The 26,110-nt window shown below is 32.3% G+C and overlaps 2 protein-coding genes and 1 non-coding gene across 3 annotated transcripts; 2 read left to right on the plus strand and 1 right to left on the minus strand.

The window, feature by feature from the left end:
* Positions 1-7,290: 7,290 nt before the first annotated feature.
* LOC109817624 (vacuolar sorting protein 18) lies at positions 7,291-18,314 on the plus strand. Its single transcript, XM_083064998.1, has 24 exons — positions 7,291-7,450; positions 7,911-8,073; positions 8,369-8,581; positions 8,695-8,834; positions 8,927-9,022; positions 9,298-9,365; positions 9,544-9,645; positions 9,852-9,996; positions 10,118-10,261; positions 10,355-10,474; positions 10,598-10,654; positions 11,191-11,250; positions 11,605-11,712; positions 12,036-12,178; positions 13,185-13,263; positions 13,432-13,494; positions 13,659-13,789; positions 13,947-14,052; positions 15,037-15,225; positions 15,712-15,939; positions 16,169-16,324; positions 16,501-16,662; positions 17,177-17,296; positions 17,825-18,314. Exons 2-24 carry the CDS (start codon positions 7,911-7,913, stop codon positions 17,993-17,995), a joined length of 2,964 nt encoding a protein of 987 aa, XP_082921124.1. The 5' UTR covers positions 7,291-7,450; the 3' UTR covers positions 17,996-18,314.
* LOC114914927 (small nucleolar RNA snoR134) lies at positions 7,488-7,626 on the plus strand. The gene has a single exon (XR_003802754.1). It is a non-coding gene; the product is annotated as a small nucleolar RNA snoR134 (small nucleolar RNA).
* A 2,968-nt stretch (positions 18,315-21,282) lies between the features above and the next one.
* On the minus strand, positions 21,283-25,793 carry LOC109817650 (QWRF motif-containing protein 3). The gene is made up of 5 exons (XM_083065577.1): positions 23,681-25,793; positions 23,474-23,590; positions 23,295-23,384; positions 23,098-23,208; positions 21,283-22,845 (listed from the first exon to the last, which is right to left on the minus strand). Exons 1-5 carry the CDS (start codon positions 23,708-23,710, stop codon positions 22,750-22,752), a joined length of 444 nt encoding a protein of 147 aa, XP_082921703.1. The 5' UTR covers positions 23,711-25,793; the 3' UTR covers positions 21,283-22,749.
* Positions 25,794-26,110: the final 317 nt, after the last annotated feature.

Consider the following 26,110-nt stretch of genomic DNA (forward strand, 5'->3'; position numbering starts at 1 on the left):
ATTTTCAAAATTCAAAATTAATATAAAATTATTGAGCGGTGTAACACTTAGTAAAAGTTACACCGGTGTCGTTTGAACCCTCCTCATATATATATATATATATATATATATATATATATATATATATATATATATATTATTCATTGTAAATGTATTTTAGTTAAATCATAAATAAAAAATTACTTTCTTTTCTTGGTAATACATGTCAATGATTTCAAAATCTTATTTAAAAATTAAGATTTTTTATCATGTTATATTTTAGTTATTCTTGAATGTATAGATCAATAACATAAAATTTTTCTAATACAATTAATAGTATCGATCGTTAAAGACTTGAATATATAATTATATACGTTAATTATTTATGGGTCATCCATAATTATCTTACAACCTCATTCAAATTGTTTCATGTCCATAAAAATGCTATATTTTAGTTTATTTTGTGTTTTTTTAAAATCAAATCATATCATACATTTTAGATGCTCTGGATTAATTGTTTATGTATTCAATTTATTTATTTAAATAAGTAATGAGTTTGGTATCCTTAATTATTAGTAGATATTTTTGCAATTTTTGTATTTAGATTGAATGTGCTAATTTTTTTTTTACAAAATGTGCTAAATTGTATAAATAACAATTATTTATATGAAATTATGCATGCATGTGTTGTGGCAGTGACAAAAATGTTTACGATGAAATCATCAAGTTTAATATTGATAAAGATCATACAAATTAAACTCTTATAACACAAAATTTTACATTATTCTTTAAAAATCATAAACATCAATATATTACAGTATTTCTTAAACAATAGACATATTAGTCTTTAAAAATAAATTAAAAAAATTCGTGTGATTAACATTTGCAATTCTTTGAAATTTTATGCTTTTAAAAAGAAATGTGTTTGTTATCAAATTTTTTCTAAAGAATTTGAAAGGTTCTTAAAATGTTAAATTTGAGTTAAGCATATAGAAAAAGACCAAAGTTTTGGTGAAGGTAACAAGTGTACTTACTAGCTAGTAAAGGAAGGAGCAACTTTTGTTACTAATATTACTACTTGGCCTACATGGCCCATGCTTTGTTTTCTCTTGTATCAACTGATTCTATGGATGATTTTTATCCTGAGGGAATCTAAGCCTTTGTTTCTTCTTTGTTTATTTATTAGTTTTTTGATTTGTGGAGAAAAGATGGACACTGAAAAGAATTGAATAGTGTCAAGTCTAATAGTGAAGTAGTAATGCTAACAATAAAAAGTGTTGGAGATGGAATAGGTGAAAACACATGATATTTTTATATTATTTCATCTCAACCACTAAGATTACGTCCAATTCTCAATTCAACCAGATTGAGTTTTACTATCTTAAATAAAATACAAATATTCTTTCAATAAATTACTTCTGACTCAAATCTAAGTACTCCTTGAATTACTTCTTCAAACAATCTACCTAAGTATTCTTTTCACATATAACTTCTCCAAACTTTAGTAACAAGTATTCTTTTATAGTCAAATCTCTCTAGATTCAAACAAGTATTCTCCATGATTTGAGAAATTTGTTTGTTCTTGATTTTTGCACAAAACATAACTTTATTCACATTAACAAATTTGTGAGTTCCAAAGAATCTTTTTTAGTTAGATCTGTTAAGTAATCAGTTAGAGATGCAACAAGTAGTCATCAAACATTAGGAACTTAAGATCTTATGAAATCACTGTATGTTTTGTCTAATAACATCGTCTATCTAACATTTTGTGTTTTATGCTTTGTCTGATTTATATTTTATAAAATATCTTAGAAAAATATTTTGTTTGTTAATATTAAAACTTAAAAGCTTAAAGGATTCAAAATTATCTTTTGACTTAACATGATTTATTAAAAGAATAGAAAAAAAATAAGAAAAAAAGTATTAGTACTAGACAAGGTGTCACTAATGAGTAAAAATCATTTTCATTTCTTTTTCTCTCCATTTCTTCCGAAACTAAAGTTTTAAAAGTATAAATGTCACACTTTTTTAAAGTATGTATCAACTTTATTTTATTAATTTTTTCAAAAAATTTAAAGAATGGAAGAAATGGAAAGAAAAGAAATGGAATAAATCCATTTTCGTCATAACATATTTAGACTGTCAGACCACTTCTGAGCCTTACTTAATCTAAGATATTTTAATTTAAACTAAAGAGACAAAAGTCTTGATGAATGTTCTAAGAGTGCCACAACATCATACAAAATATTATAGCAAAATATATACTTGACAATAAAACATTAAAATATATAAATATTAATGGAATTTTCATTTCGTGATACATCAACAAGTTTTTAATTAATATCTTCTTTAACTTTTTTTCTTTTTCTTCCTATTAACATTTCTAAGTTCATAATATCTTCGAGCATCCTTTTGACTTTGATAAACAATTTTCCCTTATCAAAAGGTTAAAATTACCCTTTATAAGAATCAAATTAGACAAATATCTTCTTTGTCAAAAAGGGGTATTATTGTATCTTAAACATTCAACTTTTAACCATTATTTGAAAACTAAAAGATTTCCTACTTTTTTTCCTTGCCAAATTAAATCATTCAACAATTATATCAAACTCATTGCATTCGGAGTCATATAACAATATAGCAATTAAAATGCACTCGTCCCTTACTTTTTCACTCACATGACATTAATATGAGCATGTCTTGTGAAGCAAGAGCATTTAAGTTTAAGATGTCAAAATGAAAATCATAGTTTTAAAAATTAATTTGGATTAATTGTTGTTGAGATTTCTATTGAAATTAATTTTTATTTTTGTTATAAATCATTTTAATTTTAACAATAGACTCAAACATGGTAAGTATATCAGTCGTACAAGTAGTAAATTTAAATCGTATCCACAAGAACTAGTTATAAAATAAGCATTAAATGACTATTCGTGACTAAAGAATAATTCCAAGTTTTTTCATAGATTGTATTGCAATTGAAATAAAGGTTATGATTTGTTGAAATTTTAAGTCTATGAAACTATTTGTGTGTGTGTGGAAAGGATAGAAAATGATATTGTGAATTTGTGAGATTGTAGAGTTAGATATCACCGAACTTCACTCTGATGGATCATTGTTCTCTTATTGTATTCATTGCCTAGTCAACTCATAAGTCTACTCAAATTTAATCCCTTAGAGCAAGAGCCTAGGTGCATATATTGAATATCAATTCCTTGAGTATTCAATATATATACTTGCATTACGGGTTATGGTTTAAGACTACTAATGTGCTCCATTGCTAGATACATTTCTCACTAGGTATTTTGTTTCAGAGCTAGTTTCAAAGGCTATTTTCCAATACCCAATGGACTCTATATCAAGCAAAGAAGAATCAACCCAAAGAAAACATTAATAATAGAAACATAACACAACAATGAATGAAACAAACATATTATCGTTGATAAGGTGAAGATTACACAAGATTTAAGTTGATTACATCTAACCTCACAAAATATTGGGTAGAACCGCTCAAAAAAATGAGGGTAAAACAAAAATAGAGATGGAAGAAAAGATGGAAGAACCGAAGGAAAGACCCACACACAGCACGGTCCCAAGCACCGGGAATCACTTTCACAACTCCTAGAAGTCACCCTATGTGTGAATGAGGAAGGAAGCCTCGAAGATTTAATCAAATACGAGCTGGGTGAGTCAAGATAGGGTTTACATGCCCGACGCAAGGTCTTCCAGAGAGGTAATTACTCTTTGTCTCAAGGCACGCCTGACGCGAATACTCTTGTGCCCAACGTGATGTCTTCTAGAGAGTTTAGATGCTCTCTGTCTCGAGGCAGGCCTGGCACGGAGACTCTAGCACTCGACGTAGTGCTGAGTTACAGAGTGTGTTGCTCTCTGTCTTGAGCAAGCCTGACGCAAGTACTCTTGCGCTTGGCGTGATATTACTTCTCCTGCTCCTTAGCTCTTTTACTTTCCAATCCAATGAGTCTTCAATCTCAACTCTTCAACTTAATACCTGCACAAAAAATGAAGTGTATCAAGGTATTGCCAGATGATTTTTGGGTTAGCTATATATGCACAAAATTGAATCAAAAGAGAACAATTATATTGTAATAGTGCATAGGGTGAGTAGAATTGTTTAATATTTCCTATCTAAAAATAAGTATAAATGAGACTTAACAATTTCCTAACACATATACTATATTTAAGATTTCATATTAAAAAAATGCAAGATTTCCAAAAAAATAATAGATTTTTTTAGTGTCATGGAAATTGAATCCTATTGTGCACCCAGGGTTCACATACACATGTTTTTACATTAGTATGATATTGTTCACTTTGAGTTTAAAACTTTCATGGTTCTATTTTTAGCCATCTCCCAAAAAGTTTCATATTAATGGAGATTATGTATGTTTTATAAACTTTTTTTTTCTCATGATCTAATAATATGGAACTTTGTTTGTACCCCGAACAAACCTCCCCTTAAATAAAGGATCATAGTTTAACCTCCCCTTCAATGAAAATCTTTTTATCATCTATAAGTATTCAATAGTGGTTCTTAGAGCTTTTTAATCACACCTACCAGTTCTAGATACTTGCATTAATGTTAGCTCACATCAACAGGACACATTATTTAACCTCCACACTGCTAGGAAGACGAGATCCCACACTTGAATCAACCACCTCTCATTATCAAATATTCATCTAAGATTCAAATACCATTGTTCAACACTTGAGATTCACACACACATATCTTCAAATTGGTATAATATTGTCTTCTTTAAACATAAACTCTTATAATTTTATTTTTTATCATCTTTCAAAGAGTTGCATACCAACAAAAATTATATATACTTTTATAAATCTTTATTTCTTCTCAATATGAAACTTTGTTATTTAAGAAGGTAGTGACCGCTGAATTAGCATATTTTTGTTAATACTTATTTGACTTAAATAATTTATACATATATTAATTTTAATTAATATATTTAATCACATATTAATTCATACATTTCAACAAGTAACTTATTAGTCCAACAATTTAACTGGGTCGATTACCAACCTGAACATTAAAATACTACTCAAAATCCTACACGACATTCCTATAAATGTTTTCACGTAAAATAATTATTTCAATTATTTATTTTTTATTTATATATGATGAATTAACGGTTAATAAATTAAAAATATCATTATTCTTTAAATACTTTAATTTAAAATTTTAAAAATACTTTAATTTAAATTATTCAGTTTTCTTAAAAATATTCAAGTTGAAACACATAGCTTCGGGATGGTGCAAAGTGCAAACTGGCACACAAACGAGATTTTGTTCAAAGTGAAAGAACTCCTTGCAAATTAGATCCAGGCATGTCAGCAAAACACTGCTTGCCCCACTAGCAATGCAACGTATAGACCAACTCCCAAACCTGATATCCTCAAGTCAATACCAGTCATGATATTTTTATAGCTCATAAACAAAATAATAAATTAGAGTCCCTAAAATAAGTATTAAAATATAAAAATATATTTTATAAAAAAATAGACACGTAATTTTATTAAAAAAAATTGTACATCTTATTATATTAAGTGAATAATATAAGTTAACATAGAGGGTGATCGATAAAGAGAAAACTTGCACATTCTTATGAATTAGAGTGATATGAGTAAATCTCCTCTAAGAGAATGCTTTTTATAAGAATCGAGTCACGGATATCTTGAATGGCAAATTTTTTTAGAGTGCATTTTTTATTTATTAAAAAACAACTTTTTTAATAAGATCTTTTTAGAATTATTGTTTAATACAAAATTGAATGAATGCTCTTTTTCATAATAAAAAAAACAAATAAATTGAATGGTAGTTAAAGTACAAATGTGCAATCTTATTCTATTTTGCGGTAAAGTCTATCTCCGATTATTTAACATAATTGCATATTTAAGATGTAATCCTATTTTCTAAAAATATTTAAAAAATATAAAATAAATTCAAGGTGTTAATGTGAATAAGAAAATAAAATTGGAAGTATTTTCTCCTTTAACTTTTCTTGAAATATGATAGATTAAAAAAATTAGACCTCTCTCAATTGACACAATCATTCTTGAAATGGATTGCCAAATAATTGTTCAGAGTATCAATAGGTCCCAAAGAGATTTCTCTAAATGTGGTGATACTATTCACTAGCGTAGAGCATAGCTAGACAAACAAATTCAGTTAACAGGTTAGGACAATTGAATTATAGGTTGGTGTTAGCGACTTTAGTTACATCTCGTGTTATATTATTTATTCATTCAACAAATTATCAATAAAGTGAATTTTTTTTAAAAGATAAATAATTACAAAAATGGTCGCAATGAGAATTGAATATAAAGTTTATGCTTCTAACTACCACAATATTTTCTCACTCAATTACTACACTAATCCTAGTGGTTATTAATAAAGCGAGTTAAATTTGTTTCTATAAATAAATTAATAAAAATTTACTTATATATTATATGGTTTAAAATATTTTTTGTGTTTAAAATTTAAGATCTAGAATTTTGTGCTGTTGAAAAAAAAGTTGTTTAAAATATTAATTTAATAGTACATGTAGTTTTTTTTAAAGTAATAGTACATATAGTTAACATAAATAAATTAAAGATTAGATATATTTTTAATTTTTTAAATTTGACACATTTTTTTACTCTCTCAAATTTAAAGTTTGTATTTTTAATTTAAAATTATTTGTATTTTTAATTTAAAATTTGTTTAAAATATTATTTTAGACCCTCAAATTTAAAACTTATATTTTTAGTCTTTAAAATATAAAAAAAATTATTATTTGACTCTCTCATAGTTTATCATTATCAATTATATTATTAAGGACAAATAATTTTTTTAAGATTACAAAAATTAAAAAGATTAATTCTAAATTTGAAAGACTAAAATAATAAATTTTAATATTTTAGAAATAAAAGATATAAATTTTAAATTTGAAATATATATATATATATATATATATATATATATATATATATCCAAGTTTAAAAAACTAAAAACATATTAAACCATAAATTAAAATTTGAATTGACTCATATTAACAAACTTACATACATATATAATATTGGTTAATCAATAAAAATATAAATCTTGAATATTTAATTCTAAAAATTTACAATGAAAGATATTTTATAAACTTTTAATTTGTAAAAAATTATAACACAAACATATTTTCAATATTTTTATTTCCAAAATAAGACATAAAGAAATACATATTTTAAGACTTTTTCAAAATATCAAAATAAAAGTTAACACATGTACTTTTTCAAAACGTTAGAGATAGATGATAGATCTTAAAAAATCCGTTAGAGATAGAAAATTGTAGGGTTTTGTGCTCCTATATGTATAACCATATGCCGCATCAATTTCTCAGAAGCAAAGCCACAGTGTAGGGTTCTGCCATGGCTGCCACTGTTATCAGCCGTTGCAAACAGAAGTAGCATTGTAGGTTCAAAATTTTCCTTCTTTTTTGATTAATTCTCTGCACGATGTCTCCCGGGCTTCTCTGATTAACCTATGACGCGAAAGCCCCAATACACGTGCGAAATCGCCGCCGTTCGTGTTGCAGTTTAGCCCTAATTTTTTCATAGCTGAACTGTGTCAAAGCAACGGCAAAATCCCATTTTTCTCATTATGTTTTTTTCTTTCGTTTGTGTGTTTCGCCTCACTACACCTTTAGCTTGTTTTCGAAATTTGCCATGAAATTAAAGCTAGTCATAGAGGCGCAAATTGAATCGGCGTTTTTCACGTGGGGGTTTAACCTTTCAATGTTTGTGCCTCTAAAAATGTCCGCTACATTAGGTTTCAGTTTTTTTCGTTTTTAAAATTGCAATTTTTTTTGGGTGTTTTCAACATCTTAGTTGTCGGCTGACCACTTTTTTTTCACCAAAAAAAAAATTGATAGATGGATCAAGGGAGGCAGGTATTCACAGTGGACCTTCTGGAACGATATGCGGCAAAAGGGCATGGAGTTATCACTTGCATGGCTGCTGGGAATGATGTCATTGTCATTGGAACCAGCAGAGGATGGGTCATCAGGCATGATTTTGGGGTTGGCAATTCATTTGGTAAAGTTTCAATTTTTCAGCTTTTTATTCCTTCGATAACAATACGCATTTTCCATGAATTGCCATTTGACATCCCATTCATATGGGTGTTCAAATTCAGGAACTTTTTTACATTTTGAATGTCAATTTCGGGGTTTAATTGTAATTCAACACAAGTATAGAATACGGATCACTGTTCGAATGTTTTGTTTTAGAATTGTTGATAGTGGTGTATGCTTGAGCTTAATCCGGGATTTGTAGCTGTTTCTTTCGTTTTGATATCCTGAGTCTAATATCTTGTCTGTTTGGAGTATAGAGATTGATCTCACTGTGGGTCGTCCTGGGGACCAGTCAATTCATAGGGTTTTTGTTGATCCTGGAGGGAGTCACTGTATTGCCACTGTAATTGGTCCTGGAGGTGCTGAAACTTTCTACACTCATGCCAAATGGACCAAGCCACGAATTTTGAGCAAGCTGAAAGGTCTTGTTGTAAATGCTGTTGCATGGAACAAGCAACAGATAACAGAAGGTAGTTAGTTGATCACTTATTTGGATATGCCCATTGCTTGTTGATTTATTTACAACCAATACTTTCTCATATTCATTTCTGCTTGAGGTTTTGATTAAACCTTTTAAATGCAGTTTCCACAAAGGAAGTTATCCTTGGTACAGAAAATGGTCAACTTCATGAGCTGGCCGTGGACGAGAAGGACAAGAAAGAGAAGTATATCAAGTTTCTCTATGAATTAACAGAACTTCCAGAAGCTTTTATGGGCTTGCAGGTATATCTTTTGCTGTTTACTGTTATAGGTTCTTTTTTCAAGTGTGACTAAGGCATTCAATTTCTGTTCTGGTTCTTGTCCTTTTTGTTTAGATGGAAACAGCTAGCTTGATTAATGGGACTAGATATTATGTGATGGCCGTTACTCCTACTCGGCTTTACTCTTTTACTGGCTTTGGCTCACTGGAAGTAAGTCAAATGCTATAAATTTCCACTTTATTTTTTCTTTCTCTACTTTATGTTTTAGTATTTGAGTAACCTATCCATACTACCACTTTTAGAACTAAAAAAATGTAATGTATATAATATTTATGAACAGGTGATTACTGTTATATTGTGTGTCTATTCTGAACCACAATGTCTTTTTCTAGCACATTATTGAAGATTAATCTTGGGATCCATCTTTTTTCATTAAACCCTCCATTATATTTCAAAGTTTCATTTTTACTGATTGTTATACATAGACGGTTTATTCAGGTTATTTAGATCGTACGGTGCACTTTATGGAACTTCCTGGTGACATACCAAACAGGCAAGTAAGCTCTATGTCTCCCTAAAATAATAAATCTAGTTTTATATCATGGAAACATCAACATAAAATGTAAGTGGTCTAAAGGCTGAAAATTACTTTATTTTTTACATTCTTTCACATTTTTTGTTTGTGTACAATCTATCCTTTCTAAGACTTAATTCTGTTGTTTATCTTCCAGTGAATTGCATTTTTTCCTTAAGCAACGAAGAGCCGTACATTTTGCATGGCTTTCTGGAGCTGGTATTTACCATGGTGGCTTAAATTTTGGAGGACAGCAGAGGTAGTAGATAATGTTTTGACTTTGTTGTCTTTTTCATCAATAATGGATATGGATTCTTAACATGTTCACTTTGTGGGTCATGATTCTGCAAACCTCATTCCAGAACATGCTATTTGTACTTCATGAATGGTTCTTATTGTTGTTTTGTGAATCCTTCCACATTGTTTTCTTAGCAACTTATTCACCTTTCTCACACTTTTTGACAGCTCTTCAAGTGGAAATGAGAATTTTATTGAGAACAAGGCTCTTTTGGACTACTCCAAATTGTCTGAAGGAGCTGAAGTAGTTAAACCAAGTTCAATGGTGTTGTCTGAATTCCATTTCTTGTTGCTTTTAAGGAATAAGGTCAAGGTGTGTATGCATTTTTGTATCATAGTTTTATTCAGATCACTGTGCCCCTGGCCCCTGCCATGCACAATCTCAGTTTTAAAGAGTTTTATGTGTGCTTGCTAAATTATTTGAACATTTGTAGGTTGTAAACAGAATTAGTGAGAACATCATTGAGGAACTTCAGTTTGATCAAACGTCTGATTCAGCATCAAAGGGTATTCTAGGATTATGTAGTGATGCCACAGCTGGTTTATTTTATGCATATGATCAAAACTCCATATTTCAGGTTTGTGCTCTCTGACTACTGCAGCATTCTGAATTCTGGATCTTACTGGCTTGATTGTAATTGCTACTGCTGCTGTATTTGATAATTTAGTAGGTTTCTATCAATGATGAAGGCCGAGACATGTGGAAAGTATATCTTGACATGAATGATTATGCTGCTGCTTTGGCAAATTGTCGTGATCCTTTCCAAAGGGACCAAGTATATTTAGTGCAGGTACTGTTCAATTGCTTTTGTTGTTTTGCCCAAAAAGTAGTTTGTCCAGTGACATAAATTCATGGAGTTTTTTTTGCCTCAAGATCAAAGTTTAGTGTTTGATTGGAATAATTTGTGGTGCAGGCTGAAGCTGCGTTTTCTTCTAAAGATTATTTTAGAGCTGCATCATTCTATGCCAAAGTAATTCCTCTTTTTAAGTTCACTATTTTGGTGTATTTAGTTTGATATATTTTAGCAAAAACTTCTGTTGCTTTTGTTACATTTGATTACGTAAAAGTACTTGTGCCACCCCATGTGATTTTGATTTGCTAATTTTTAGGGGTGGACTGGCCTCTCACACCAAATCGTAGTCCAATGATACTGAAAATGACCCAAATCATAATATATAGATATCATTATACATCTTATCCCTGTGAATCTTCTTCAAAGTGGGAGATCAATATGTAATAGTTTAAAACTGCCATGACTTTTTTAACTGAGAAATGTCACTTGCCGAAGATAAGGTGAAGAATATTTTGAGTTCTGTTTGTAAATTTGAACTTTGGACCTGTAGAACCATTATTTTTATATGAATTGCTCAATCTGATAATTTGGTGATAAATGCTGGTGTTTTGTATTCAAGTAATGTGCCTATCATGTTTTCAAGTAGTAGCACTGAGGATTTTGTTTTGATAATCCAAAAGAAAAACAAAATCTGACAGGATTATGATTTGCAGATCAATTATATTTTATCATTTGAAGAGGTCACTTTGAAGTTCATCAGCGCTGGTGAACAGGTACTTTTCATGTTGCTGGTCCTTAATACTCTATGAAGCTAAATAGATAGCCCTTTTTTATTCCTTAATAAGCATTAGGCAGCTGCATTGTCTGTAAGTGTGTGTATTTCTAGAAGAATTTATTTTGTAATGTTGTTTAACAAAAATAAAATCTTTGATTGTAATGGTAAATTTATGTTACAACATAGCATTTTCTTATGTGCATTCAATCTACGCAGTTATCATTTTCAGTTATTGTTTTCCTATGTGATTAAATGCAAAATGTTTATCTTAAATTTAGTTTTAAAATTCGTGGATTTGATGTTTGCCTCGTGCTTATACAAATTCACTGGTTTCTCTTTTTTGTTTTTGTAGGATGCTTTGAGAACTTTCTTATTGAGGAAGCTTGATAGTTTAGAAAAGAGTGACAAATGCCAAATAACAATGATATCTACCTGGACAACTGAATTATACTTGGACAAGGTTCTACATTCTCAACACTTGGAAGGAAAATTTAGTTTCCTATTTTTATTCCTTTTTCTCTGTTAGAAATATAAAACTGTAACTATGAGGATATGTTACACTTTATATTTAATACTCTCTAATTATAAATACAGTGTTTGTGGTCTGCATTAGATGCACAATTCCATTAACCTTAACCTTCTGTTTTACATGATATCAGTACTCTTCTATGGCTTTAGACAATTACGTTACTACTTCAGTTGTATTCTTTAACCTTTGTCCTGTGAGTTTCTAGAAATTTTTTGCACGCAAATTAATTTGGGTTTTCTATCTTGATCTTTTAGATAAATCGACTGCTCTTGGAAGATGACTCTGCATTGGAGAAAAGCAACTCAGAGTACCAATCAACTATTGAAGAGTTTCGTGCTTTTCTCAGTGACAGCAAGGATGTATTGGATGAAGCAACTACAATGAAACTTTTAAAGAGGTAGTAATTGATACTAGATATGCCAGATCTGCGTGTTTTTTGGCTGGACATTAATTCTTGGTGCATACCTGTTTTCTTAAATTTTATTTATAAAATTCTGGTAGTTTTTGTATACAAAATTCTCCCAACCACAAGTTATTTTGTACAGTTTAATTCAACAAAAAATGTAAGAGATAAAAGATGTCCTTTGAGGGTAGAGTAGGGGTCCAGGTCCATGTTTGTTTGGTTCGATTAGTTTTGTAGTTTTTTGAGATTTTTAGATGTTAGTTATCATAATAAACTTTTCATTAATTCTATTCTAGATCTTCTACTACATCAATATAAGTTGTCAAATGTTATTTATCCGTGGGTAGAACTTACAAATTTTGTCTTTTAATATGACAAGCATCCAGCATTTGGGGAATCCTTCCTTAAATGATAGCTGTCAGGGGGAAGGGGAGAATCAAATCAGTTAAGTACTCCATCCTCCATCGAGCATCCCATACTACTTGATGTGGGAGTTAGGCCCCCATAATACTCAAGTCCCTATCATAACACTGCCTCTAAGAGCTGACATCCACATGGCTGCATTCTACCATGCTTCACTTGACCTTTCTGGTCAGCCCCTCTTTAAGTAACCCTTTTCAAGACACTAAAAATCAATTCTGCTACCAATTGATAAGCACTCAAGTTCTAGTGGAACCCTCACTTAAAAGCTAGTTGTCAAGGGGGGCGAACCATGCCACTTAAGTACTCCATTGAGAACCCATTGCTACTTAATGTGAAACTTAGACACCCCCCATAATGCCCAAGACAATAGCATAATATTTTATTGCTTTTCATATCAATCCAAACAGAAGTAGCACTCCAATTTACTTAGTAATTTATCAGTTGGAACCAATTTTGTGGGGTTGAGTTAGCACATAAGCCTAAATTCCAAGAATTTCCTTGTCATTTATAAGTTTGACTAGAGTTAGTTAAATACAGCCATTAATCTTTTATAACTTTGCTTTGCAATTTTCAACAGTTATGGAAGGGTTGAAGAATTGGTTTATTTTGCTAGCTTAAAAGGGCAGTATGAGATTGTGGTTCACCATTACATTCAGGTTCTCTGGTTCCACTTATGTTTCATTCCATGTCATTAATAAAGACCTTCTTTTCAGATCTCTTCTACTTTATTGAAATATACTATCTCATATTGGGTTATATATCCTTTTCATTGTTCTTTCTGGTTTTTTTTTTTTTTTTTTTTTTTTTTTTTTTTTTTTTTACAGCAAGGAGAAGCAAAAAAAGCATTGGAAGTTATTCAGAAGCCTTCTGTACCTATAGATCTTCAGGTATGATTCAACTTTTAGGATTTGGGATGTGATAATCTATTATCCTCTATTGTATCTCTTTCTTCCTGACCTTTTTCAGCTCTTAATTTTGTTTGAGACTGTATTCTTTCAATCTCTTGTGAGAAATATTACAAGTAATGAAGAATACTGAATGTTGTATGCAGTATAAGTTTGCTCCGGACCTTATTGCCCTTGATGCATATGAAACCGTGGAATCATGGATAGCTACAAAGAATCTGAATCCAAGGAAACTGATTCCTGCAATGATGCGTTATTCAAGTGAACCACATGCAAAGTACTGCACATTTGTTTTTGCATTTTCAATCAGTTAAATGTTTTAGTCAGAATTGTGTTCATCAATTTATATTTTTATTATTTTTTTGTGTGTTCTGTGTCTCCCAATTTATTTATATTCTGTTTGGGAATTATAAATCAACTGTTTTCACATGCAGGAATGAGACACATGAAGTCATTAAATATCTTGAATATTGTGTTCATCGATTACATAATGAAGATCCTGGAGTTCATAATCTGCTACTTTCTTTATATGCAAAACAGGTTGCTTTATACATCCATGATCCATGTACTTCTGATATGGTGATTATTAAGGGTGTTTCACATTCCTACTATATTATGATATTTTATATATATATATATATATATATATACACATGTATTATTTATAGATTAACATGTTACCTGCATGTGAACAAATGGATGCTATCAATCATCCTTGCTTGGGCAATTTTCACAAGGAATTGGTAATCTTTGCATAGTTCACACTATGCATCCTAAGTCCCATTTGGATAAATATCTTAATAAGCACTTATAGAAGAAAAAAATAAGGTAAAATGAATTGAGCTCTTTCATAAGCTAAAATCAACTTATGCACTTAACTTTTGTGGAATTTCTTCTCATCTAACTTGTCCAAAAGCTAAGAAAAGCATGGGTTAATTTTATCTCATGGAAAAACTCGATGCATTTTACCTTCCTATTTTCTTCTTCTCTAGTGTTTATGAAGAAGTTTATCCAAATTGAACGCCTTTTAACTATTTAACATCAGTTTACCTATTTTTTCATTTATCATGTAAATAAACAGGAGCTACTATTTACTGTATAGCGCATTCACTAAAACTGAAATAACAAATTTGAACTGCAATTTAAGCATGTTTGAATCTCCTAAGATCAAATCAAATTGCCTGTTTTTCCACTGATGTATGAAGACATATTTACTTTATGTTGTCTTTCATCAAAAATGACATGTGATGATTAGGATTGAAATTGTATATGTAAATTGAACAAGGGTCTTCAGGGAGATATTTTATGGGAATTCTAACATGTGCCCTTTTCATTAAAAGTATAACATGGAGAAATCAATTGAGGTTTGATTGAGTTTTAAAATTGTCTAATTTCTTGCAGCTGATGCATGGAAAAAGTGGTTTATCTTAATTAGATTTGAAGGAATTTACACTTTCAGGATATCTCTGATGTTGACAATAGAGCCTATTTATGTATTTGTTTCCTTTTTTCTTGTCTACTCAGGAAGATGATAGTGCACTTCTACGTTTCCTACAATGCAAATTTGGGAAAGGACCAGAAAATGGTCCTGAGTTCTTCTATGATCCTAAGTATGCTTTGCGTCTTTGCCTCAAGGAAAAACGAATGCGTGCATGTGTTCATATATACAGCATGATGTCTATGCATGAAGAAGCAGTTGCTCTTGCCCTACAGGTGAAACTAATATGATGGTTGTTGTGTTACAACTTTACCACTGCTTTAATACAAAAAAGGTGCAACTTAATTAGAATACATGCTTTGCTAATGTTCTACATTGGTGATATTTTTCACCTGTAGTTATGTCTTATGGGGATGCTGCAAGACCAGCCAATTGTTTCACGGATGCTTTTATTCTTTATGCAATAGAAGTCTTGAGCTAAGGAAAATTCATTGATGAGGCCCAAAAGTGCCTTATAGCGGGGATTTTTCTTCCCTTTCTCATCCCTTCTCCGTTGTGTCTTGGAAAAAGTTAGTTGCCTTGTAGAATATTTAGTTCTATTTTGAAAAGTAGTTTAACATATCAGTTAGAAGTTTTTCAAATCTTCAACATGTTTAGATCCTAACAACGAAATAAAAATAAGCCTTTAAATATTTTGAAGGGATTTTACTTTTTCATTTTTTTTTTAAATTATTTCATGCTAACTCACTTTTCTATACTAGGTTGATTCAGAGCTTGCTATGGCTGAAGCTGATAAAGTTGAAGATGATGAGGATTTGAGAAAGAAGCTCTGGCTCATGATTGCCAAACATGTTGTTGAACAAGAAAAAGGAACTAAGAGGGAAAACATAAGGAAGGCAATTGCATTTCTTAAAGAAACTGATGGCCTGCTAAAGATTGAGGATATATTACCATTCTTTCCGGATTTTGCCCTGATTGATGACTTCAAGGTACAGTTGTTTTTGCTCTGATTTTGTCATCTTGATTGACAATTTTCAACTCTGATCAATCAATTTATCTATCAATACTTACTAGCTCAATTTTTTTTTCCCCTGCTGACATTTACATATAATATTCTTTTTCAAATATTAACTAAATGTTACATGTGAAGTCATTTGTCTACATGCCTTAGATAATTGGAATAAACTTCCATTGGTGAATTTGTCTAAATTTATGCAGGAGGCTATTTGCTCATCATTGGAGGATTACAATAAGCAAATTGAAGAGCTGAAGGAAGAGATGAATGATGCAACCCGTGGTGCTGACAACATCAGAAATGATATCAGTGCACTTGCTCAAAGATGCACTATTATTGATCGAGATGAGGAATGTGGGGTATTGCTCTTCCTGATATGTTTGACAAAACTGCACATGCAGTTTTTAAATTGTGTAGTTGTTTACTTTTGTATTAGTGTACCATAAATAGGTTAAGATCAATCTGTTTTCGTTCTTCTGATTTCGTATGCTGAATCTATGTCCTCATTTAAAATGATTTTAATCTGACTCCCTAGGTATGTCGGCGAAAAATTCTAACTGCTGGCAGAGAGTTCGGCATGGGTCGTGGTTTTACATTAGTAGGACAAATGGCTCCCTTTTATATCTTTCCATGTGGACATGCCTTTCATGCACAATGCCTGATTGCCCATGTGACTCGTTGTACAGTTGAGGCTCAAGTAAATATACTACCTTTTTCTCATAATTGTCATCTCATTTTGACTATTTCCCGTTATGCTACCTGAGAGTTTATTGTTTTCAGAAGTCTCTTCAATAATAATAATAATCAAAACCATTAAGTTGTTTTATTCAAAGTAAAGATACCAGTGAATTGCACATTGTTTCAGATGAGTTGAACATTGATGTGAGTGTGAGATGCCAATGTAACGTTAACAAAGTTGAAAGGATACGATTATCAGATTTTTAGATGCCAATGCAAAAATCGGAATAGGATCATTTTAAATGTTACATGCAGCAATTTGTTACTACATTGGTCATAAATTGACAATTTTGTGCTACATCTTAAAGAAAGAAGTTGTATTGATTAATTTTATTCTCAAGTATAGTTATAATTGTCAGAACCTTGTTTGCATGCTGTCAAATCAAAACGTTGTTGTCACCATCTCAAATCAGCATATACTTATTATTTTCAACACTGCCATTCGGATTGAATCTGTTGGGAAAATGTTGCAGGCTGAGTATATACTGGATCTGCAGAAGCAACTTACTTTGATGGGCAGTGAAACAAGGAGAGAATCCAATGGTGCCCTTTCTTCAGAGGAGTCCATTCGTAGCATGACCACCGTAGACAAGGTTTGTACAGAACTTTCTTTCATGCACCAGGTTACATGTATCAGCAGGTGACGGGATAAATTTGTTCCTTGAAATTGCATTTTTCTTGCATTGAAATTTAGGCTTCGAATTCCTTTTCTTTTGTTGACAACTTTGACTTTTGAGTTTTTCATTTCGGTTGCATTGAGCATGTAATAATTCAGTGGTCTATTACGTACACTTTAGCTGCTGGAATTGTTCTTTTGACAAGCTTATATGTAATTATTAAGTTCATTAAACATGAAAAAATTATGTGTCAGCATCTTGGACAGAGAGTCGACCTGGTCTTTTTAGAATCAATTTCTATCAGTGTTAAAATAATTTTTAATCAATTGAAGTCACGATTTACAAATACAAATTAATTTTTTATTATCAATTTTGAAGTAATCAGTGGATTATATCTATAAAAAAAAATAATAAAGTCTTGGTGGACTTTACATTGTGGTGTTATATGCTTGTATTTTGAGGGATATGAACTATGCTGAATAACTTATGTCAAATTATGTGCAGCTCCGACAACAACTGGATGATGCTATAGCTAGTGAATGCCCATTTTGTGGCGACTTGATGATCCGTGAGATTTCTTTGCCCTTTATCCATCCCGAGGAACAGCAGCATGTGCTATCTTGGGATATCAAACCAAACGTTGCAAGCCAGAGAAATATCTCGTTACCTGCATGAGTTTCTATATGCTAGCTTGCGTTGTGTGAATAACATTGCTATATACAAGACTATTGTCCCTGTTCCTTGCAGTGTGTAGAATCCATATTGTATTTTTTTTATTTACATTTTGTTATGCGGTCGGCTCTGGTTTTCTGATTGCCTAGGAATTTGTTGCCTCAATCGCCACTGTAAATCATGTACCCTGTTGCAACTTACGGTTGCCTCCATTTTTGTTCCTGGGAGGCATTGTCGAAAGTTTATTTAATTTCTTATCTATATAGTGTTCTTCGTTTCTTTTACTGAATAAAACTTGCATCAGTTGCGTGCAATTTTTTTACGTGTTTTGATACTATTATTTAATTAAACTACAATGCATCTCAATAATCTATATTGATGTTTAATGTAGATTTTTATTACATAAATCATCAAAATAAAACTTAAAGATCAAAAACACCCTTTTAAAATGCACCCACTTTCTCTTTATGCCAAATATGTGCTCAAGTGAAAACAAGGAAGTCAGACCCTGACTGCACCTTGCATTCAAATACAAAGTGATCAATCATCATTTAATTATTAATCTTATTTTAATTGATGCCAGAATTAGAACACTGACTTTGCTAAATTTTAGGCCTTGGTATCATTTATAAAAATTTATTGTACTTGGACTTTTTTTAAGCACACTCAAGTCTTTGAAGGAACTCAAGGTGGTAAATGTCTAAAGAATTTGAGATTCTTAGTAGCATACTCAAGTCTTTGAATACTCAGATTTTGCTTAAAACTAATGTGCCAAGGGCCTTTTCTTCAACCCAACCTCTGTCCCGAGAAATACAACATACTTCAGAAATTTCAAAGCAAACGCAATGCTCTAGAAATAATTGGCAAAGGCATGACTTTAATCGGAAGTGATTGTGTTAAATTTTAGCCCAAAGTTGATTATAATAAAAGGGAAGTAGAGTTTGCATAATTTTAGGAATTTTTTATTTATTTAATATTTTTGTCATTATCATCCATTTTTAGAGTGAGAAAAATTCATTACATATACATACGTACATAACCAATTTATTTATAAGATTAGAACATTTGAATATTTCTCTCCAACTGTGTCACTCGATCAAGGCTAAATTGGATCCAAAAACTAGATTGGAAAAGAGGTAGCTGGCAAAAAATGTATCAAAAAATGATATGAAAATCATGTTCATATAATCTTGAAAATTGTCAAAGCATTGATCACACTAAATGATACAATCACATACTCATAGTGATCATACCTAGTCTTAAAAGTAGTCTTTAATATGTCACTTTCCTTTATCCTTATTTGATGATATCTTGGTCTCAAATCTATTTTTGCAAACACGGATGTTTCCTTAAGCTTATCCATCAAGTCATTTATCTTAAGCAATAAATATTTGTTCTTGATGGTCAATTTATTCAATTACCAATAGTCCACACACAACCAGAGACCACTGTCCTTCTTCTTAACCAACAACACTAAAGCACCCTATAGAGACACAGATGGTCTCACCATTTGTTTCTCCAACAACTCTTCTATGTGCTTATTCAATTTTACCAACTTAACTAGAGTTATCCTATTGAAGCTATTGATACTTGTCATATACCTAGCACCAAATCAATAGTGAACTCAACATCTCACAAGAGATAATCTAGACACCTCATCCGAAAACACCTTTAGAAAATCCCTAACCACGTCAATCTCATTGACCAACTTCTTTGACTCCACACTCATATTAGCCAACAAAATTAAGCACTTAGCTCCTCCCCTCAATAATTCCTCAACTTGTCTAGCTGACACTAAGACCTCATTCTCCACTTGAGAAAACACCAACTTCCTTTAAGGATAATCTATATGAATGCGATTGACAAATAGTCAATCCATCCCTAAGATTATGTCGATCTCTAACATGGACAAACAAATCAAATTCACCCCATACCTCATACTAAAAACCCCTATCGAGCATCTCACACACACCGTGGAAGCAACAACACATACAACAACAAGAGTAGTAATAGATAGATCAATATACAAGTGACTCATAGGCAAACCTAATCTCCCTACACAATTAACAAAGATGAAGGAATGTGTAGCTTTTGAATCGAAAAGGATCAAAACATCCTTACCAATTGGCTTGCCCAACACTTTTTACCCCGTATACGTAGATAGATTTAAAACTTCTTGACACACATATAAATTAATCCAAATCAATGCATAAATAATCTAAGTGAAATTCCAAACATAGGGTAAATAGTACCATATAACAAACTCTTTAAAAAAAATCATACTAATGCAAAAATATAAAAACTAAACATAATTTTTATACTAGAAATTAAATCAAAATATCCCTAATCTAAGTTTTAATGTCACATATCTTATCAGAGCACTCTCAAGATAAGGATTAAGTCTCATCACTGGCTTCATCAAGATCCTTATACATATAGCCAAGACATGAAAACAAAAGAGAGTGAGAAAACTTTTCACTCTAGCTCATGGCATGAAATAAAAGATAAATAGTCAAACACAATTCATACATTATTAATATAATAACATGACAATAGCAATGGTTATCATTATCAATAGCTCACATATCTCCATCATACAATCACTTATTTATAATATACATCAATTATAAATAATTTACATGCAAGTGTGGAATACAATAGACACAGATTCTTAATTTGCATGCAAATGGTACAAATTTCAAGATATGCACAATGCATATAAAACTATTTGTCAATTTACGTGCATATAATTCATGTCACAAAGACTCTTTATATCATGAAATAAATAAATAAATAAATAATATATATATATATATATATATATATATATATATATATATACACATATATACACTCAACAATTTGCCATTCATCAATTTTCCTCACATACAATTTGTCATATTCACAATTGTAATCAATGATACATACACTTTACCATATACACAATTTGCTAACAGAAAACAAGTATCTCATTCAAGCAATCTATCAGGCATACATATTCACTCCACACTCATCAATATTCAAATTACTCCTAACATAAGGAACCATCATTTTATATATAATCGATGTCTGGTGAAAATTCATTTGCGCCTGGCACAACTTGTCTAGAAAGTACTCATAACTCTCAGGATGACTTATGCTCAAAATAACATGTATGAGATAGCAGCAAGGACTCCCTTGGAATCCCACGCCTGTCAAGGCATATCCCACACCCAACACCCAACACCCAACACAAACATATCAGGGAGTGAACCCTGCTCTTAGGCATCCTAGCACCCGGTAAGACACAAGTGACATCTAGTGTCATATTAAAAACTAGAAACCTACGTAATCGCGATTCGCAAACAGTAAACCCAACACATACATTTATAATTTCAATCAATAAAACACTCTATTTTACTCATGCAATACACCATAAGATACGACTTTCATGCAATAACAACTTCCAATTATTATTTATATAATGATCATTCACTCACATATTCTTAAGGTTCTCACAAAGACCCTCAAGCAATTCAATTCATATAAAAAATGACTCAATGCATGAGATTAATCATATATGATCACAACTCATATCAACAAAGAGCAATAGAATCACATGGAAAAATAATAAATGAGAACAGAAAACAATTGAAATTTTCCCTTTCAACATATGATACAGTGGTTGGGGGTCAATCTTACTACCCATTACCCATTAGTTACCCTACATCTTAAAGCCAGAATTATCATTGTCCCTTACCTTTATCAGCAATTGTGAAGAAATGTGGGCCTTCAGGATGATATCATCCTGTTTCCTCTCCTCCTGGTTCCAAGTGTAAAAGAAAAGTGAGAGCGAATGCAACTCTCTTTTAAAATTTAAACCTAGCTTAACTTTTCTTTGACCCATCCATATGATTTCTCCATCTTAATTTTGATTATAAACTCTTTCTGTCACTTAATAATAATAATAATAATAATAATAATAATAATAATAATAATAATAATAAAACAATAATAAATATTATATTAAAATACTCATAATTTAATCAAAATAAATATAAAATATAATTTCAACCTAAAAATACTCTCTAATATCAACCTTTTAAATTTCAACTGTTAAAGTTTTTTTTTTACTGAGACGAAATAAATTGTCATTAAATGGTCTAATACTCTTTATATTGATCATTGAATATTTTTACTCAACCAAATTTTAAGTGAAACAAAATATTTCCTATGCAAATACAATATTTGCACAAAACTGCACGGATTTGACACGAGAATGATCAAAGGAAAACATTTATGTCACTCCCTTCTTTCTTGGGGGTGTGAAATATATAGGTTAAAGAAAAATAAAAATAAAAGAACAAAAGAGATAAAAAAAAATGGAAAAGATCGAGATATAAGAAAATAATAAGTGAAGTGTTAAAAAAATCATAATTCACATTATATTTGCCAAACACATTTAAAAAAAAATTGAGAGATAAAAAGAATAAAAAAAATAACTGTAGACTAAGATAAATTATATGTTGAAGAACAAACTATGAAAAGAAAACTTGTGAGATCTTTAAAGGGGAAATGGCCGTTTTTTTTTCTTCTGTAATACATTATTAAATTGGTATTTGCTACCGCGAAGTGACATTATAACATGTAAACTAATGGTACAGGCTTGTTAAAAGAATAACAATTATAGTTTCGGGGACCATGTAAACAGTTGCAATTGCAATATTAGCAAAATTCGTCAATTAATCAACACTTGTATTTCTCTGAATATCCATCATCTAAATAGAAATATCCGGTGGTAATTGCTGCAGTTGATATTTTTGTTGCCAACCTTCAAGTTGAACGAGATTGCACTTAACACTTTTTTCTTGAAGCTGTCAACATATATATTATGATAAAATTAACAATAAATAAGCCAAAAAAGGATTTTATTTCTAAGCAGCATGTAAGATATCTGAGTACAGATTAGGATGAAATTTAATAGTGAATCTGAATTTAAGCATGACAAGCATTAAATGATCTATAGTTTGACAAATTTGAACAAAAATATTTATTTTTGCGTACTTAAATGGAACGATAAAAGCTCAACTTTCTCTCCTTTATGTGATGATGCAAAAATTAGTTACCTCAAAGACATATAAGGTCTGGAAAAGATCGTAGAACTCTTCTAACAGTTGTTTCTCTCGTGCAACAATTTTAGCTAATTCTGATAGCATTGCAGCAATCTTATCAACCTCCTGATGAAACAATATTTCGATTTCAATTTAAGTCTTCATATATAATAGCAGCAGCACTAAAAATATAGCAGTGTTAACAAACATACTGAAGATGAAAATGTAATTAAAATTGACTTGATTGAAGCTGTGAGATCAGATGCATGGCGTAGAACAATGGATGTTGATTGCATGTTCACCTGTTCCATTAGAATTATTTAGTCAATACACGTTTCCTACCTCTACTGAAACGAATGTTTCTATCAAACCTAGTTAATTAGTTACCTACCCTAGCACCTTCCAAAAGAGGAACCCTGGAAACAACCGAATGCAAACACTCCTTGATGGAAGTAATTGCTTGTAAGTGTTGCCTTTCCAAACCACCCCAAGCTTCCAATAGTTTCATCTGCCAAAGCAACACATGAGATGGAAAATGAAATCACTGAATAAGTTTAGAAAATCTTAATATATAAACTGAGATTTACTACTAACTTACTTGAGAATACAGTACAAAAGCGATTTTCATTTGAAGTTTCTCTCTGACAAACTGTATCTTCTTTTTCAGAACAGAGTGCCGTAACTTTGTAAGACCATCCCAAACATATATCAAATTGCTCTAAACACATTCACAAATCAAGAAACCATCAATTCTTCATTTCTCATTCGTTATATATCAGATAATATTGAGGGTATAGTCAAGTGTGATGCATACACCCACTCATATATAAACAACATATAGAAGTGCGAAATATTCACTGTGGAAAGCGGTGATTAAAATATATTGATGCATGCATACCTGAGCCTTGTGAGAAATGTTTGCACTGACAACGTGTGCCCTAGCATTAGCAAACCGCCATTGTATGAAACGATTATCAAGCAAGCGAAGGTTATGAGCAACCTCGGAGTTATAAACTCCAAAAGCAATATTTGGCGAAGAGGTAACCCCACTTTTCTTACCCTTGAAGAGATCAAAACCCATGTTGAGAAACCCTTTGGCCTTGGTAGGACTTGTGGGTTGGTGCTTGAAGCTCGAAAACGACAACGGTTTATCCATGCTCTCAACCGACATAGCCGGTGACCCGGACCTCCCCGGAGACAAAGCCCACCAAGACTTGGAACTCTTGTACGATCCAGTTCTCAGCGTGAACCTTTTCAAAACGGAGGAATCGCCACCGTTCAAGTTCGCCACGTCGGAATCCGAAGTTCCTCTCCGAGCCCTTCCTTTTCTCTCGGCGTCAGGTTTTGATTCAAGAGAGTTTCTCCGCGAGGAGAAGGGTTTAGCGTTCTCATCAAATGACAATCTTCCCGGAACAATGCTATAGGATTTCTTAGAAGAAGATGGTGATTCTGCCGTTGTTGTTGCCACGTGTCTTGTGGAACCGTTGGTGTGGTCTATGATTCTGTCTTGGGTGATGTGGTCCGCGAGGGTGCCGGAATTTCGCTTGGTGGTGGCAGAGGAAGGCCATAGTTGGTGGCGCGTGAGGCCTGGCTCCTCCGTGGAACGGTGGCTTTTGGCGGGGCTCAAAGATTTGCGACGGAGCGGGGAATGGCATTCGGAGGAGTGTGGCGTTGAGTTGTGAGTGGAATGAAGAAAGCGTGAAGTGGGTTCGCGGTTTCGGTGCTGACGAGGTTTCGGAGACGGACTAGAAACCGGAGAGGCATTTGGCGTTTTCATGGGAAAGTGTTGGAAGCGTGATTTCGGGATGTTGCATTTGCATGTAAATAGCAAGAGTTGACGCTTCCAAATGGCGCGGGAAATTACGATAATAATTTTGCGCCGGCACTGATGAAATTACTTTATTGCCCTTCTCATTAATACTTAACAGTAATCATTGCCGAGAGTTCGGTTCTTCCTGTTTGAGGGGTGACAAATGAAGAATCTCTAATAGTGTGCCACATGTTTCAAAGTTCTTCAAAGTTGAAATGAAATAGCCTTTTACTCTCATGCTTTCTGTTTGGTTGGTTTGAATTGAAGTTTTTATTTTATTTTATTTTATTTAAGTAATATTGTTTGATGTGACCTACCCAGATCAATCAAAATATTTAAAGAAAGTTATACTATAAACTAATCCATGGCTACGGCCAGGCCAACCTGTGTCCCATGAAAGTGATGATTGATGAATTCATCTTCCTCTTTACTTTCTGTTCCTGTGTTAGGATACACATTCCAATTATCCTTGTTATAGTAGGTCTGGTCTTGAGTCTCGGTCTTCTCGTTCAATCCGGGCAGTCCGAAGCGAGAGGGTGGAGTGCCTGCAAAGACACTCCAACGCTCAAGTAAGTACTCGGCGTAATAAATGCGGTAGGTCAAAAGTAGTTACGTACCTCTCAGGAGTTCTATTTATAGGTGTTCGTGTTGGGCCGTGATTATGGGTTGGGCCCCGGGAAATTAGGGGACTGATCCGAAGTTTATGCTAATTAATTTATCCGTAATTAAGCCGGTAATGACGTTGACCTTGGCCGACCGTACCGATAAGTTCCGTACATTCGTGTGGGGTCGGTGGTGTCGGGTACTCGGCGTGTTCGGGTACGCAAAGCGTTCGGATTGCTCGGCCTAGTCGGCACCATACGGTATACAACCCCCTCAGCGTCGAGGATAGAAAAGATGAAGACGATAAAGAAAACTTAGCCATTGAACGCCTGGCGTTTGGGTAGCTCGGCCTTATTTCTCGTGAGGCCTGAATTCGGGGGGGGGGGGGTTTAATCTCCTGAAGTAACGCTGCACCGAGCTCTCGGCGTCGATGAGCCGAACCCTCCTTGGATTACGCGTTGTGAAATCGACGCGTGGACTCCGATGGAGGGTTCCTAGAGTTGACAAGGTGGCCTGGAAATCATGCCGAGATTTCTGATAGAAGTGGCCTGAAAATGCCCAAATTTGAGGTCGTGCCGTGGCCTTTTTAGATGTTGGGAGCCGATACCGAGACCA

Source organism: Cajanus cajan, chromosome 10 (assembly GCF_000230855.2).
Source record: "Cajanus cajan strain Asha chromosome 10, NIPB_CcT2T_4, whole genome shotgun sequence".
In the NCBI taxonomy this organism is placed as follows: Eukaryota; Viridiplantae; Streptophyta; class Magnoliopsida; order Fabales; family Fabaceae; genus Cajanus; species Cajanus cajan.

Bases quoted from the DNA above. Each gene is read 5' to 3' on its own strand.
- LOC109817624 (XM_083064998.1), top strand. From the start codon at position 7,911: ATGGATCAAGGGAGGCAGGTATTCACAGTGGACCTTCTGGAACGATAT. The intron at 13,495-13,658 runs GTATGATTCAAC...TGTTGTATGCAG, and splicing joins CTGTACCTATAGATCTTCAG to TATAAGTTTGCTCCGGACCT. The intron at 14,053-15,036 runs GTTGCTTTATAC...TTGTCTACTCAG, and splicing joins TTTCTTTATATGCAAAACAG to GAAGATGATAGTGCACTTCT.
- LOC109817650 (XM_083065577.1), bottom strand. From the start codon at position 23,710: ATGAAAATCGCTTTTGTACTGTATTCTCAA. The intron at 23,385-23,473 runs GTAGGTAACTAA...CTAATGGAACAG, and splicing joins CTCTTTTGGAAGGTGCTAGG to GTGAACATGCAATCAACATC. The intron at 22,846-23,097 runs GTAACTAATTTT...ATATGTTGACAG, and splicing joins AGACCTTATATGTCTTTGAG to CTTCAAGAAAAAAGTGTTAA.